Source organism: Diceros bicornis, chromosome 7 (assembly GCF_020826845.1).
Source record: "Diceros bicornis minor isolate mBicDic1 chromosome 7, mDicBic1.mat.cur, whole genome shotgun sequence".
Classification (NCBI taxonomy): Eukaryota; Metazoa; Chordata; class Mammalia; order Perissodactyla; family Rhinocerotidae; genus Diceros; species Diceros bicornis.
Window position 1 is genome coordinate 67,355,810 of NC_080746.1, and position 17,356 is coordinate 67,373,165.

The window sequence follows — 17,356 nt, forward strand, 5'->3', positions numbered from 1 at the left end:
TCTTTAGAAGGAAGTAAACAGATTGTAAGGGAAGAGAAACAACACAAGTGAAGGTGGACATAGGAGAAAGCATCAATGCTCATCCAGAAATTCTGTTGGCTAACAGAGAGTACTGCAGAAAGAGGAATAATGAAAGATGAAGTAAGATATTGAGACTAGGACCAATTTGGGAGGGCTTGACCATGAAGCTGAGAAGTCTGGACTTTACTGGGTAATTGGGGAGCTGGTAAAGATTTCTGAGCAGGAAAAAGCATCATCAAAGTTGTGCTTTAGAAAGATCAATCTAGCAGTAATTGAAGTAACTGAACATCAATCAAATGCAGATGATATGGCACAGTGAGTATAATGTAAGCCTGCAGGAATTCAGGAATTCATTTATAAAAATGTAATTTATATGCATCTTTTCAGTAACACAGCTCTATAAACTGTCTTGATCATAGACTAGTACCTAATTATATAAGCATCTAAAAAGGTCATAAGTACTATAAAATGATATCACAAAACCTCTTGTCTCTGCCTGGAAATCCTTGCACCTCCTTTCCCTTCCGGTAAACTCCTTATCCTGTAGGTCTCAGTTTAAATGTCACTTCCTCAGAAAGGCCTTTTTTAATCACTTATCCAAATTAGGTTTCCCTACTTTTTCTCTTTCAAAGGAACTTGTACTTTTTCTTCATAGCACTTATCACAATTTATAATTATATATTTTGGTCAGTAATTGATTAATGTCATGTCTCCCACTAGATTGTGAGTAGAAGGACAGTATTATTTTTGCTCATCAACATATTCTCCAGAGCCTGAAACAGTACAGCACACAGTAGGCACTTAACAAGTATTTGTTCTATGAAGAATGAATGAGTGAAGAAGAGAAAAGATTTTAAGCTCACTTCTGTAATGCCCCTCTTTGCCTAATGTATATTGGCAAAGATACTTTCTTTCAAAGGGAAAGTTAAAAGAAACCTTAAATTTCAACTTAAGGCCAAATTCCTACCTTCTAAAATCAGAATAAAAGTCTACACTTCCACAAAGAAAACCTTAAACCAAATATGGAAGCCACAATACACATTCCTACTTCTCATACTTTTACAGGAATAATTAATAATGCAACTACTAAGTGAACTGGAATGAGGAACGGAATCTGAGTACAGGGTGAGCATCGTAAGTCAGATGTAAAGGAAGTGATATACACTTGTGTATATCACCATGCATACCACATTAGAACCTCAAAAAGAACTTCAACATGCAACATGAAAGATTTTATGTTAACCTAAATTATTGCTGGAGTAGACAAAACCCTCAAAGAAAGATGGCTAGGCTGCTTCACAAATAATTCATTCTCAAATAATAAATATATGGCTTTCAATCACATGCTGCTTGTACCTTTTTACTTCATACCACCAATTTGGTACAAAGTTTTCTTCATATAATAATAAACATATAGGGGATTAGCAGTGTAATGAACCTTAAGTCATAGAGGTCTAGAGAAGTGCAAAGGAGTTCAATATGTGGTATTTGGGAACTTATTCCAAGATGCAGCCCTTTGCAAAATTTTAATTTAGAAAAATCACCCAATTTGTTAGTATACATGAACTAGGAAAGTCTAACCAACTGTCAGTAAGGAACCAGAGAAGTTGGCTTAACTCTGGAAATGTTGAGCTAACTTGGTACAATGGAGCATATACAAAAAGATATGATTTCCACCACTCATTTGGGGGTGTTTGTGCAACTAAATTTTGCAAATCAGAAGCACTATATAAACTTAAAATGAAAAGTAAAAAAGATCAGCATGGATTTGTTCAAGGAGGTCGTCAGTTTTGCTAGAAGGAAACACCCGCATTCCTTTAAATCACTAGACTACGTAAAAATCGCACAATAGAAAACACAGGACTCGGGAAAATGTAGCTAGGCACATAAGACTCAAAAACTTTGTCAGTGACACACACACACAAAACACAGGAATGTAATAAAAATGGTAGCACAGTTTTATACATGTTAAATGGTTAGGAAATACATAAATATGGCACCTCATCTTGAAAAAGACTTGAAGTTTGCTTGTGGATTTGAGTGTTTGAAAGGTTGTAGCTTGTGGATTAATTGCTAAGTGGTGGAAAGAAGGTTCTCTGAAATCAGAGGGAAAGGTATAACATCAGCTGTGGGTGGGTGTGGCTCATAACACATGGTGAACTGAGGTAGCTAGTAGATATCCCAGGTGCGTGCATGTGTCCATTCTGTGTATTCCTATACTGCTCAGTTCAACTGGGTACAGTATTCTGTGTTCACCTAGTGTTTCTTGCTGACAAAATCATGCATAAACAAACACAAAATTCATTTATGCTCAATTTGTTTTCTAATATATCAATCACGTTGCAACAAATTCAAATTTTCAAAACAGGCATTAATAACAGAACTGACTGCACTGGTATTTAGAATCAAACAGCCAATGCCAAGTGGATACTGCAATCATTTTTCCATGGCTCAAATGTCTTGAGCTCAATGTAATCACAAGATTTTGAAGAATCACAGGCTCTCTAACAGAAAAAAGTCACAGTTTCTAAATAGATTTGTATAAACCATATGTCCAAACTCTAGACATTTCTGGGGTCTACTTGGTTCCATGAAAGTAAAATCTTCTTCATAAAATCATTGCCTTTACAGCAATAGGTGTATAGTGACATAAAATCTAAACGTCACTGGTAAATACAGCATTTGATCAAAGCTAGTTGTTGCTCAGGAATACCAGATCTTCCTCTCCTGTCATCGTCAGTATGATCATTAGCACACCTTCTCACATTTTCTCTATGCTCTCAGCAGCCATTATTATGATAACAAAGCACAAAGCCAATGAACTAGTGTAACTGAATTCACAAACCTGAGCAACAGCACTGTTCTTGCCCTTGGTGCTAGTTTCTAGGTTGGTATCACAACAATGGTCACGTAGCAAAGATAGTCTTTGCGAACAGATCCCATTTCATCTGGTTTTAATTAGGAAAATCCAACCTCTAGGAGAAATGTCTGAACCTCTATTTACAGCATTTATCAAGCACGATCTGTTCCACAGGCTTGTAAGCACCAAGAGCACTCAGTTCAGGGCTTTATGCAAAGTAGGGGCTTAGTTAACTTTTGCTGAATAAGCGTTAGTTGGACTTACTTGATTTATTTTGCTATTTACCCAAAATAATTTTAGTCCCAAAATATTAAATTCCATTTTCAAAAGCAACATTCACCAGTCACCACCAATTGAAGATTATTTTTGTTTTTAATTACTATAAAATTAAAAGATGATTGCTGTAATAAAAACTGGAAGAGTCCAGAGGATATAAAATGAAAATAAAAGTCCACAGCATCTCCATGTCCACCTCAGGGAAAACTACTATTTTTTTTTTTTTTTTTGTGAGGAGATCAGCCCTGTGCTAACATCTGCCAATCCTACTCCTTTTTTTGCTGAGAAAGACTGGCCCTGGGCTAACATCCATGCCCATCTTTCTCCACTTTATATGGGATGCCGCCACAGCTTGGCTTGCCAAGCAGTGCTTCGGTGCATTCCCGGGATCCGAACCCGCGAACCCCGGGCTGCCGCAGCGGAGCACGCACACTTAACCGCTTGCGCCACCAGGCCAGCGCTGAAACAACTACTTTTAACAGTTCTTGTGTAACATTCTAGAAATTTTCTATGCATTTATATAAGAATAAATTGTGTATTATTTTTAATAAATAAGATTATACTATATCTATTCTCATGTAACTTACTTATTTCCCCTAAATATTATAGCCTGGCCATTTTCCCATTATCAGTACATATAGTCATATATCTTTTGTTTCAACGGCTATATAATATTCCAAGGTATATAAGCACCTTAAATTATTTAACAAACTCATATCAATAGTCAAATCATTTCCAAACCGTTTCTATTACAAGCAATGCTATAAACAACATCCTTTTACATATATCTTTGTACCCTAAGATAAATATATTTATAGAATATATTCTTAGAAGTAGTATTGCAGAGATAAAATGTATGAGCATTTATAATTTTGACAAACGCCAAACTGTCCTCAAGAAAGGATATGAGAATGCTTATTTCACCACACCCTCTCCATCATTAGATATTTTCAAACTTTTTCATCTTTGTCAACTTGACAAATGAAAAATGGCATCTCATTTTAATTTCTACTTTTTAAATTATAAGTGAGGCTAAGTATTTTTTCAAATTTTTATTATTTTTATTTTTCTTAAAATGTTTGTGCATATCGATTACCCATTTTTATACTGGGTTGCTCATATTTTCTTGTTGACTTATCAGTGACCTTTGATTATTAACAATATATCCACCCTTCTCTGCCAAATAGATTGTAATTATTCTTCCCCACTTGAGTATTTGTTCACTGATTCTTATCATGGTGATTTTGCCATGCAAAAGCTTTTACTTTTTATGAAGTCAAATGATTTAATCTTTTCCTTTATGGTCTCTAGGTTTAGAGTTATGCTTAGAAAGACCTTCTCTGTTCTGAGATTATAAAACTATCTTCCCATGTTTTCTCCTTAAGATAATAATAATAATAGATAATTTTCACTGAATGCTTATTCCGGGCCAGGCACTGTTCTGAGAACTTCACGTACATTACTGCACTTAATCCTCACAAGGGTGGGCAGTGTGTCATTATCTCCATGATACAGATGAAGATTCTGTGACTAGAGACGAGGTTCTAACTTATCTGAGGTTACACAGCTGATATGTGGCAGTGCCAAGATTTCAACTTAAACCAGTAAATTCATCAGCTTTAGGTTATATCTACTGACTCTCTTTCCAAAAATGAGGAGTTCACACACTTATACATACCTCTTCTATCTTCCACGCCTCATATTTGTTATATAATTCCTTTTTTCATCATTAATTGTATAGCCTTTACATTTTCTTCTATTTTCATAATAGGCACAATTATTTAGACATGACTTAGGTCTATATTTAAGTGGATTCCATACACCCTGCCAATCCTTTCATATATCTGCGTCTCTATTCCCAAGTTCTCTTTCCTTACTTATCACTTAGATGACTAATTTTATTCATGAGGCAATTTTCAGGAACTAGGTCCCTGAATGTTTGAGAATATTGTTTGATACCTTTATACATAAACCATAGCTTGACTAGGTATCAAGTCTGCCCACACAGACCCCATCAAAGCTCTAGAGACACTGCTCCTCTGCCTTCTGGCTGTGACTGTTACCAGGATGTCAGAGGCCAGTGTGATTTCCCCCTTTTGGGTGACTTGCTTTTTCTCACTGGATGCCTTTAAGATTCTTTTCTCAACCTAAAAGCACACTAACTTTACTATTATATGCTTACTTGGTATTGATCATCCTGTTTCTGTTTTTCCTAGACCTCTGTGCCCTTTTGATCTATAGATTACGAATTTCCTTGATCTCTGAAGGTTTTTTTCTCCATTATATATCTAAAATTTTTCTGTCCATTTGTTCCACTCTCTTTATCAGGCACACCAATAATACATATGTTGGATCTTCTCTGCCTGTCTTTATTATCTATATTATGTTAGACAGAACTTCTAGTTGCAAGCCTATAGCAGGAGTCTAACTTGAACTAGCTTAGATAAAAGGAATACATTGGAAGGATACTGGAGTACCTCATATAACTCTAGGAAATGCATCAAGAGCAGCTGGGCCTCAGGGATAACTAGAACCACAGACTTGAACACCACCACCACCAGGCTTGTTTATCTTAACCAAGACTGTTTCTCTCTTGTATTTTATTTCTGCTTCTATGTGTTGACTTGGCTCTTACTACAGGCAGACCAACTTCCTTCACGAGTCAGGGAACACGGCTGCCAATGGCTCCGAGGCCTCACATCCCATGATTTTCACCACTACAGAAGGATTGCCTTGCTTTCCTTAATTCCAATTTTTAAAAATCCTATGTTCCCTTCAAATATTTTGAGTGAATACAGATGTATTCTTCTGGAATTTCTGTTTCCCAAAGTAATTCTTAATCTGAAGTGTACTTCATCTGTATGCTGAGAGTAACGCAGTTTAGCTAACTTTGATTTGCTAATTTATTGCTTATTCGTTTATGCTCATTTGATTCTGGTCAACTTCTGCAAAGCTCCTTGTCATTTCTTCCTTTCTTCACTCTCATTTCATTATAGGTTAGACATCAAGTATAAAAAGATACTGTTCCCTTAGCCTCACCTCTCTCTCTATTCTGAGAGACGGAACTAGCTCCCTTGGGGATTTTTCTATTTTTCACATGGCCTGTCCCAACTCCTAAACCTCATAGGAGAGGGTACTCGGAGCCCTCCACTTACTTTCAGTGAAGTTGGCACTCTGTTTACAATCTAGAGAAGTGTGTATCAGCTTTTAGCATCCTCCCTAGATTTGATCCAGATTTCACTATACTTCTTAGATACCAGTCCATAGCCTGGAACTGAGCCATTTCCTAGTTTCAAGGAATTTTTGTCTTTGTTTTTCCTTCTATTTGTTGAGTTTTAATTAGTTCCATGACAGGGAATATGGTTAACATGGCTTTACTTTTCTAAATATCTTCTGAATTTTTAGAAGTAATAGTTACTATTAAAATTCTCCTTCGGAAAACTTACCATCCATTCACTCATCAAAGATGCATGGAATGTTAACTATGCATGTGCAAGGCACACCGCAGGGCACTGAGATACATCAATGAAGAAGGCAGAAATAGTTCCTTCCTTCTTGGAGCTTATATTATAGTGGGAAAGACAGACATTTAAACAAATAATCACAAGGATAATACATCAATAAGGGAGTAAAAGGGTGGTTATTAAAGCAGAGATTAAACAGAGTGCCCAAGAGGTATGGATTAAACTATTTTAGCTAGAAAATCTCTGAGATGCTTCTCAGTATAGAGAGAGGCAAGTCTCCTCGAAGCTCATTTTCTTTAATTTGTGATGAGTCACTTAAGTTGCCTCCCTTAGTGATAGATTGCAAGATGAATAAGTACCCTATATCTGGGTACAATATGACCTTTCTTGGGTGTACAACCTAAAAATAACTACCTTTTTTCTTGGAATACAAAGTCCATAGGGCTTCTGGGAGTATTCCTTAGGATTCAAAGTTAGGGAAACCTGTTGGGGTAAACCTGACATGGCCCTGACCAGTCTTCTGTCAAGAAGGAATGTGAATGTCACCAAAAGAGTACTTTCTAGGCAGGAGTTGTCTGAGTCAGTGACCCAAGCTCAACTCAACCCATGGGTTTATGAAGGAAGGGTGACTCTAGCCCAGCCTATAACCACCATAACACAAGATTATGCTTTGAGGAACAATGACTGAGCATATGAATGTAAACTAAAGACACATTCTGCAATTTCGGCAGGTCATCACAATGCAAAGATAATTTGCCCATTTGGGCTGTGCAGGATCAGTCTTCAACAACAACAGTCTTTATCAGCAACAGCTATATTGTACTTACCAGATTTCCAGTTCACTCTCCACCTGGTGCATGAAACTAACACGCCTTTGGAACCTCCAGGTTCTTAGACAACACACAAAGTGAAGCGAGAGTCCTCAAAAGGGAGATACTGAACTTTCTGGCAATAAAAACATGTAGAAAATAATGTAATTTAACTTGATAATTAACAGAGATAGGACTACATTGGGATTTCTCTGAAAGAGTGACACTTGAGCAGAGATCTGAAGGACAACAAGCAGTTAACTAGGGAAAGCAAAGAATGCATTCCAAAAGGAGGATCCAGGAAGGGACTTGGCAGATTTGAGGAAATCAAAGAAGGCCAGGATGGCTGGACTATGAAGAAGGGCTACCCTGTTGTCAGTCAAAGATGGTGAGGTAGGCAAAGGGCCATCTCCTACAAGGCCTTGTAATCTACATTAAACAGTTGAGGCTTTATCCTAAGAGCAATGCAAAGTAATAAGTAAGATTTAAGAGTGACATGATCAGACTTGTATTTGTAAAATATGACTTTAGTTGTAGGATGCAAGAGAGTAAAGAGTGGAAACAAGTAGGAAAGCCAGCTGGGAAGCCATCTGAGGAAGAGTGAATGGGCGCAGGTGCAAGTAGGTTTATAGATTTGGTTGTAGGGAAATTCCCATCAAATGTCTTCCTTCTCTATGAAATAGCAAGTGGGAGACAGAGTTGACTTTGGGCATTCATGGATTAAAAACAGGGATGAGTAAATTCAATCCCAAAAGCCTCTTGGAAGAAAGTGGGCACGGTGGCCTCAGGGAATTCTGCTAAAGGCTTAGAAGCCAATTCTTGCACTTGTGGATCCAGTGTTACATTATACTGCTAGGTTAAGAATTCTATATCATTTTGTCAAAATAAATCAAAGTTTTACCCAAGAGATTAAAAGCTCTATAAAGAGAAGAACTTTCCATTTGCTTGCCCTTGTACAGCATGTGGATATACTCTTCCTAAGTATCACCTTCAAGCAACTTCAGATGAAAAAAGTGAGAGAACTTAGGAAATACTTTTTGCAGTTGACCATAGATAGACCCCAGCTAGACCACAAAAAAGAGGGCCTTATTAAAAGCATTCTTAGCTGACGGCCCTTTCACCATTAACCAGTCACTTAGGTCAAAAAACAAAAGATAAATGCTATTCCTCAGGTCTGGTGCCACCATCAACATGGAGGAAATGATGAAAGCGCTAGATTATAGGGGAAATTCAGCAACGGGTGCCTTTGGGAGAAGAAAGCTGACATTCTGTCCTCATCCCTTCAAAAACATATCCCAAGCAGAAAGAGATCTAGGATCAAAGCTATCTTTAAAGGACTAAAAGGTCTCAGAAGCACTGCTGCCTGCAGGTGTAAAAATAAAGTGACAAAAGTACACTGACAGACCAAATTAGTGATCCCTAAACTTCCTTTCAGGTTGGCCCACTACTCGTCCTATTAAGACTCTAGAAAGTCCTTGAGAAGGCACCTCCAGTAGTGTCATTTATGAAAAACCAAGCCAACAGAGAACACCTACTACGATAATTAGTGGATTTTAGGAGAGGGAAAAAAACAACAAAGTAGTGAGAAGTACAAGGGATAGATTCACGACCATCTAATCACTGCCACACGGAGAATGTAGGTCTTTACTGTGATTCATAGGCAAAGGTCAAGAAACATCACATTTTTAACAAAAATATCCCCACCCCCACCTCCCTGGAAGTTATAACCCTCCACTTTTGTTGTAATTGGGCCTTCCCTGTGGGGTTAATTTCCCATTGGATGTAAGCCTATGACCATCCCTACACTGCAGGGAGCATAAAACTGGGGCAGAAAAGAAACACCTCCTGCATCAGGAAGCAGAGATTCATAGCTGGAGTCACAAACCCCGGGGTTCAAATCTCAGTTCTACCATTTACAAGCTACATGACCCCAGGCAAGTTACTGAAACTCTTTGAGCCTTAGTCATCTTGTCTGTAAAAGGGGATTAGAATCTGCCTCAGAAGATTATTATAAGGAGAAAATGAGGTAACATATCCACAGTGTCTTAGCACAGTGCCTGACACATAATAAGTATGCGATAAGTGAAAGGCACTGTTAGAGTTAGAAATCATAAACTCTTACCTTCATGTTCATTTGCTCTTCTCTGCTGCCTTTGAAGAATTCTCAGGTCTTAGATGCAACCCGTCTACCTGGAACCCCAATATCCCGTCTGCTTCTGCCTATCTATCTCCATCCACAGGACCCTCTTGTCCCTTGCTCTACTAACAAGCCCCTGGATTTACCTTAATACCTATCCAGACCTACAAACTCTGCTGACCCACTCTGCTGTGTAACTTCCCTCCTTGGCCCGGCCTCTTCTGCATGTTGCGATTCATTTCCAGTGTGACAAATCTGAAGTCAAGTCACATTGTTTCTGTTAGTATGAAGGCTGCCTTAAGGGCTTTATTTAACCTACAGTAGCCAGAACCTTTACTTACATGCAACTAACGTCATTGGTTAATTGATAAATTACTCTGTAGTCAGGACCATGCTAGACTGTCCAAATAACTATATTTGATCCTTCCAAAATATGACTCTCCTCTTTTACAACCACAGAAGTTGCCTCAAAATGTTGCTTCTAAATGAAGACTCTTGGTTTCTGCATCTTAATTCAATACCTCGTTATTTCCAAAACTTGAAAGCTGAGAAATAAACGTCTCTAGGCTACATAAAAAAAAAAATCTCAGACTTATATCGCCTTAAAATTACCAGAGAGTATCTATTAGCGGACACTAAATTTCACTATTTCATTACTCTCAGGGTATATTCTAAGTCCCTGATTGAATTAAATGAATCAAAAAAAAGGAATCTGTAGTATCAGTAACCCAAAATTGGTTTAATGTTTAACGTGTGGTTAGTTTAGAGGCAATAAAGAGAGGTCAAGGTCATTAGCCTTTTCTATGCCAGATATCATCTCACAAAATATCCTGATTAAATTCTGCAAATACAGTCTATTGAGCCAATATTGGGTCTTGTAATAGACATATATGCTTTTACTACTATAAAGATGACTCTTTGATTATGTTTCTAATTCAAAAATTATTCTGCTACCCAAGTTTCTTTTGCAGCACACTTCTTTAATTTAGTATACAGTGGCCCTCCATATCCGCAGTTTTGCATCTGCAGATTCAATCAACCACAGATCAAACGGCCTACGATGGCTGCGTCTGTACTGAACATGTACAGATTTCTTTTTCTTATTATTCCCTAAATAATACAGTATAACAACTATTTACACAGCATTTACATTGTATTAGGTATTATAAGTAATCTAGAGATGATATGAAGTATACGGGAGGATGTGCGTAGGTTATGTGCAAATACTATGCCATTTTATACAAGGGACTTGAGCATCTGCAGATTTCAGTATCCAGGGGGTCCCAGAACCAACGCCCGTGGATCCTGAGGGACAGCTATACTTGCAATTGTGCAACTCCAAGAACAGAAAGCAGACAGTGTTTACATTGCCAGGTGATAGACTGACCTCTAGTGGAAATTAAAGAAATTACTGAACAAGCTTCTTTGAGAAGTCTCTTAATACAGTTAGAGCTAATGTATGACATTGTTAAAATAATGTTTAAAACACTGATAATAAAAATGTACTTGGGATTTCTTAATCAATTCAAGCCAGGCATAAGAGAATTGGGTTACGAGCAGAGACTCTGGCTCATAGCTCACTTGTCACTTTCTAGCTGTGTAATGGTTGTCTCAGTTTCCCCACCCGTAAAATGGGAAAAATAATATTACCTACCTCATAGGATTGATGTGAGGATCAGATGAGTCAATATATGAAAAGTATCTGGAACACTGTGTGGTACACAGTTCAGCGAGATAAAATTATTGGTTATTTTTATTTGTAGCTGGAAGAGATTATGGTTGGAGGCAAATCATAATTTCAGAGGATATGAAGAAAAACAAGAGTGCTAGCAGGAACACATTTCTTTAGGGATTAGGCTATAACAACCCACTACGGCACCAATTCAGTTAGTCCTCCCATTTCCAGAAACAGATAAGCTACGCTTGTATATAGTAGAACAAGGGCGGGGGAGGGATCAGCAGCAAGTGAACTGCACCTGTAACATTTTATGGGAAATACTGGGGAGTCTTTTTGCTGTCCCAATATGGGCATGATGAAGAACACCACATCCTATCTTTTAAACCAAAAACCAAGCCCACCTGGATCTTTCAGGCTTTGAACTCCTTTCACACTCAATGTCTACAGCACATAAATTAGCACCCTGCTCACACTAACTCATCCCCAGTCTCAGTCTCTTTTCTACAACTGACTTATTCTTTGGGCTTCTATTACAGAATTCTAAACTTTTAAAAACAATATTCCACTGCTTCCAGAGTAATATATCTGATTAATGATTAAAAGATGCTTTCATACGAAGTTAATAATATAATTTCCACCTCTTTTTCCAAGGCAAGCCCAAATCAGCACTTATTTTCAGCTGACAGAAATGCCCATAAAATTGAAAAATGATCTATAATTCGAAGGTAGCTCTTTACCACAAATAATTGCCATCCAGAGCAAAATGGCTTGTTTTTCTCAAAAACAATACGATCACACTAATAAAACGAACAGAGTTATCCATCCCATCACTGTCCTGAGGTACCCTAACTCATTTCACTTAATACAAATTTTTTATTCTGCGAACACTCCTAATTGAAATTAAAAGTTACAATTCAGTACAAACATGAACCCATTAAAATGACATAAAATTTCCTCTAAGATCTTATTCATAACATTCACATATACTTATTACAAGAGACTAAAAGGGACCAATTTCTGTAACTGGAGTGGACAGGATTAATAGCAGGTTAGATAGTTCAAAAGAAAAGATCAGTTAATTTGGAAAGCATAGCAATAGAAACTATTCAAAACGAAGCACAAAGAGGGAAAAAAAGGCTAAGGAAAAAATAAACAGAGCTTCAGCAACCTGTGGGACAGACAACATCAAGCATCTAGTGTACACATAAATGGAGTGTCAAAAGGAGAGAAAGGAGGGAGAAAAAATAAAGAAATGGTGGCTGAAATTTTTCTAAACATGATGAAAACTATAAACCCACAGATCAAAGAAGTTCAACAAACTCCAAGCTGCATGTCAGTTTTTTCAAAAAGAAATAGATAAAAAAGGAAAAACTGATAAGTAAACCTCATCGAAATTAAAGGTTTTTGCTCCACGAAAGACCTTGTTAAGGATTAAAAAGACAGGGCCAGCCCAGTGGTGCAGCCGTTAGGTGCGCAGGCTCAGCTTTGGCAGCCTGGGGTTCGCAGGTTCAGATCCCGGGCACGCACTGACGCACCGCTTCTGAAGCCATGCTGTGGCAGCGTCCCATATAAAGTGGAGGAAGATGGGCACAGATGTTAGCCCAGGGCCAATCTTCTTCAGCAAAAAAAGAGGAGGATTGGCATTGGATGTTAGCTCAGGGCTGATCTTCCTCACCAAAAAAAAAAAAGGATTAAAAAGACAAATTACAGACTGGGAGAAAAGATTTGCAAATCACATATCTGACAAAGGACTTGTATCTAGAATATATAAAGAACTCTCAAAACTAAACATTAAAAAAAATCCAACGAGCAAATGGGCAAAACACAAGAATAGACATTTCACCAAAGATACACAAATGGCAAATAAGCACAGGAAAAGATGATCAACATCATCGGCCATTATGGAAATGTGAATTAAAATCACAATGAGAGATCACCAATCAGAAGAGCTAAAGTTAAAAATAGTGACAATACCAAATGCTGGTGAGGATGTGGAAAAATCAGATCACTCAAACAGTGTTGGTGGACATGTAAAATGATATAGCCACTCTGGAAAACAGCTTGGCAGTTTCTTTTAAAACAAAAAATGGACTTACCATACAACCCGGTAATTGTACTCTTGGGCATTTATCCCAAAGAAATGATAACTTATATTCACCCAGAAACTTGTACATCAATGTTCACAGCAGCTTTATTAAACCAGTCCAAAACTGGAAACTATCCAAATGTCTTTCAATGCATGAATAGTGAAACAAATTGTGGTATATCCATACCAAGAAATACTACTCAGCAATAAAAAGAAAACAAACTATTAATACATGCAACAAACTTGGATGAACCTCAAGAGAATTACACTGAATGAAAAAAGCCAATCTCAAAAAGTAACATACTTTATGATTCCATTTATATGATATTCTTGAAATAACAAAATTATAGAGAGGAAGAACAAATTAGTGGTTGCCAGGAGTTACAGATAGGGGAGGGGGGTATGGCTATAAAGGAGCAGCACAGGGAGCCTTATGGTGATGGTACAGTTCAGTATCTTGATTGTAGTGGTAGTTACACAAAGCTACACATGTGATAAAAAAATTCCATAGAATCATACAAACACACAAATAAACGTACAGAATAAGCTCCGTGGATTGTACCAACGTCACTTTCCTGGTATTGATACTATAATACAGTTCTGTAAGATGATGATATTAGGGGAGGATAGGTAAAGGGTGCATGGGACTTCCCTGTACATTTCTTTGCAACTTCCTGTAAATCTATAATTACAAGGGAGGGGGATATTACAAGGACTAACTCAATCTAAAGACTTAGCAGATCATTAACAAACCGACATCTGCAGATGGTACAGAAAATGTTTGTAGGATGGGGTGCCGGAGGGCAGCAAGCAGAAACTAGGCATCTGAGGAGAGAATGAAGAGAGGGCTCCAAGAGGAGAACTGAAGAGGAGCTAAAAACAAACAGCAGTAGCTTCCTAATCCTTCTCACGACTGCCTCTCCCTATCAGCATGTAACCAACTCCCGGGAAATTCATATTAGTGATCATAATTTGCAGGGACAACAAAAGAACAGTCTATGTTCTGAGGTGACCTCTCTCATTCAAAGCAAGAATTATAACCAACAATCAAGAGAGTGTGTTCCTAGACCTTTAAGATTTCATTTCCTTTTAGCATTTCCAAACTATTTGACGCTCATAAAACCATCTAATGTAATAAGAGGAAATAAATAAACCTGAAATCCATTTTCCAATTATAGATAAAACTCTTATGATACATTACTATCTATCTGATTAGATGTATGCCACAAACTGTGTAATTTCAACTGCTTGATGTGTGAATAAAACAGATATTAACTTTCTCATACTGAATAATAATAGCTAACATTTATTCAACATCTTTTATGTGCCAAGAACTGGTCTAAATACTTTTAGGACACTGTCTCACTTAATTCTTATAGCAACTCTATAAAACAGGTTCTATTATTATCTCCATTTTACAGATTGAAACCAAGGTACAGAGAGGTTAGGTAATTTGCACAAGGCCACACAGCTAATAAATGATAGAGAATAGGCTTCAAACCCAGGAAATCTGTTACCAGACCAAACTCTTAACAGTAATGCTATAAAATGAATCAAGTAGTAGATGTTCCAGAGTTCCATCAATTCACAAGACTACTGGATAACTTGAAACAACACTGAACCGGGTAAGAAAGAACTGCTCTACCTCCCTGGAAGTTAATGTTCCAAACAAATCATTGGTTGGCTAAATTAAGGTATAATGACTCAAACACGTCAGCACTACGCACCAAAATTCAGACATAGTCAGGGCCACCATAAAAAAAATACAAGTAATCATCAAAGTAAAAAAAACAAAAAACACAGGCTTAGAAGATATGTTTTCAGACCCATTTTTATTCTATGAAATGCATGTCATTCAATAATAGCATTTTATGTATAGGTACCACTCTGGGCACCAGAAATATGAAGTGAAAAACACAAATAAGGTCCCTACTCTCATGCAGCTCATCTTTTAAGAGGGTGAAGAGAGACAAATAAATAAACAATACAGGGCCGGCCCCGTGGCTTAGCGGTTGGGTGCGCACGCCCCACTACTGGTGGCCCGGGGTTGGGATCCCGGGCGCGCACCGACGCACCACTTCTCTGGCCACGCTGAGGCCGCGTCCCACATACAGCAACTAGAAGGACGTGCAGTTATGACATACAACTATCTACTGGGGCTTTGGGGGAAAAAAAAGGAGGAGGATTGGCAATAGATGTTAGCTCAGAGTCAGTCTTCCTCAGCAAAAAGAGGAGGATTAGCATGGATGTTAGCTCAGGGCTGATCTTCCTCACAAAAAAAGAAAAAAAAAAAACACAATACAATGTCCATGTGCCTTGATGAAAATAAGAAGATGAGATCAAGAGTAACTTGGGGGTGACTTTAGTTTGCATAATCAAAACAGTGTTTCTGAAAAGGTGATATTTAGGTGGAAAGCTGAATTACATACATTTTTTAATGTGTTAACTATACAGATTTAGTAATTCAGCATTTTAGTATATAAAAACTATAATTAATGCCCAGGAGAAATAATTTACCTAGTGAGCATTAAAGTGATAACTGTACCTTTATTTCAGAGAGAACCTTAGAACAAGTAATAATGTAGAAGTAAATATTAAGAATCCCTTGCCATTTTTCTTGCAGTTGTTCTCATTTTCAGACACCATGCATATGAAGGGAAAAAAAATAATAAGGTGCATGTATATAACATTCTTGAAATGACAACACTATAGAGATGGAGACTAGAGCACTGGTTGCCAGGGGTTAGGTGAGAGAGAGGGTGGTGGTTGCGGCACAAGGGATCCTACACACACACACACACACACACACAAAAAAAAAAAAAAAAAAAAAAGCTGGTGAACCTGAATAAGGTAAGCAGATTGTATTTCTGTCAATTTCCCAGTTGTGATATTGTACTATAGTTATGTAAAATGTTACCACTGGGGAAAACTGGGTGAACAGTCCAACAGGATCTCTCTGTATTATTTCTTAACTGCGTGTGACTCCACAATTATCTCAAAATAAAAAGTTTTTTAAAAAATATAAGGTGAATGTCAGACATTTATTTAGGAAGCATCGGAATGTTGCAAAGAAATAGCTTTCAACAAATTTCATGCACTAATCCATTGGTTTAACTTAAGAACTAGTCCTCGTCAAAAAGAGTAAAACAGACTTGGAGGCTTACAGATCGAAAAATTAGAAAATATGCATTTTTCATATAAGAGGCACATGTAATCTCAAACTGTGACCTAACTGTAAACGTATTTTAACCTTCATCATTTTCAAACTACGACTTAGGAAATAAACATACACTGTTAAAAGGAAGTCAAGTCAAATGCACTAAGTAAATATAGGCAACAACAATTTCAGGTTTTCTGCGCATATTTTGTAATTAAACAATGTTAATAATATGTTCTTTTTGGGGGAAATACTAGATGCTAATTCAATTTTACAGTGGAAATGTTTCCCAAGTTTCACAATGTAAAAGCTATTACTCTACATTCTTTTTAAAGTATAAAAGAAAATTATTAGGGGAAAAAAACAAGCCTAGAATCTCCTTTTTTTTTTTAAGAATTCTATTATATGATTTTGACAAATTCATGAGAAACAACCAAAGTAGAATGTACCACACAGTATAACTTTAAATAAATAATCAACTATTGTTACAGAAATCACTATGATCCATTCCCACTCCTTGATTAACAGTAAATGACCAAGAACAAAGATCAGACTGATATAGCATCAACTGAAACTATTCATCAGAGAGAAGCACAGAAGTATGATCCCATGGGTGCTCAGATCCCACTCTGCCTGTACTACTGGACATCCAGTGTTTCTGAGGAAGCTATTTAACCTTTGCACCTCAATCTTTTGAGCTGTAAAATTAGAACCATGATACCTGCCAACCAGTACACAGGGATGCTGAAGCTTAATGTAAGATGCTGCATCTAAGCTACCACAACCCAATAGATTCCAGCAGTTCTTGCTCAAGAAAAACTTCCAAAAGTACCAAAGTGAACCCCAAACTCTTGTTGCTTTCCATTTT

At 37.3% G+C, this 17,356-nt stretch overlaps 1 protein-coding gene across 5 annotated transcripts in view; it reads right to left on the bottom strand.

The window, feature by feature from the left end:
- Positions 1 to 17,356, bottom strand: part of STK33 (serine/threonine kinase 33) — a 131,431-nt gene that overhangs the window by 94,853 nt on the left and 19,222 nt on the right. For 3 of the 5 annotated variants that reach the window (XM_058545922.1, XM_058545920.1, XM_058545925.1), the window contains exon 2: positions 7,449 to 7,566. The exons of the other annotated variants lie outside the window; for them this stretch is intronic. In XM_058545922.1, the coding sequence (XP_058401905.1) occupies positions 7,449 to 7,480 (32 nt within the window). In that variant the 5' untranslated portion in view covers positions 7,481 to 7,566. The remainder of the gene's footprint in view (positions 1 to 7,448; positions 7,567 to 17,356) is intronic. 5 annotated transcript variants of the gene reach the window in all.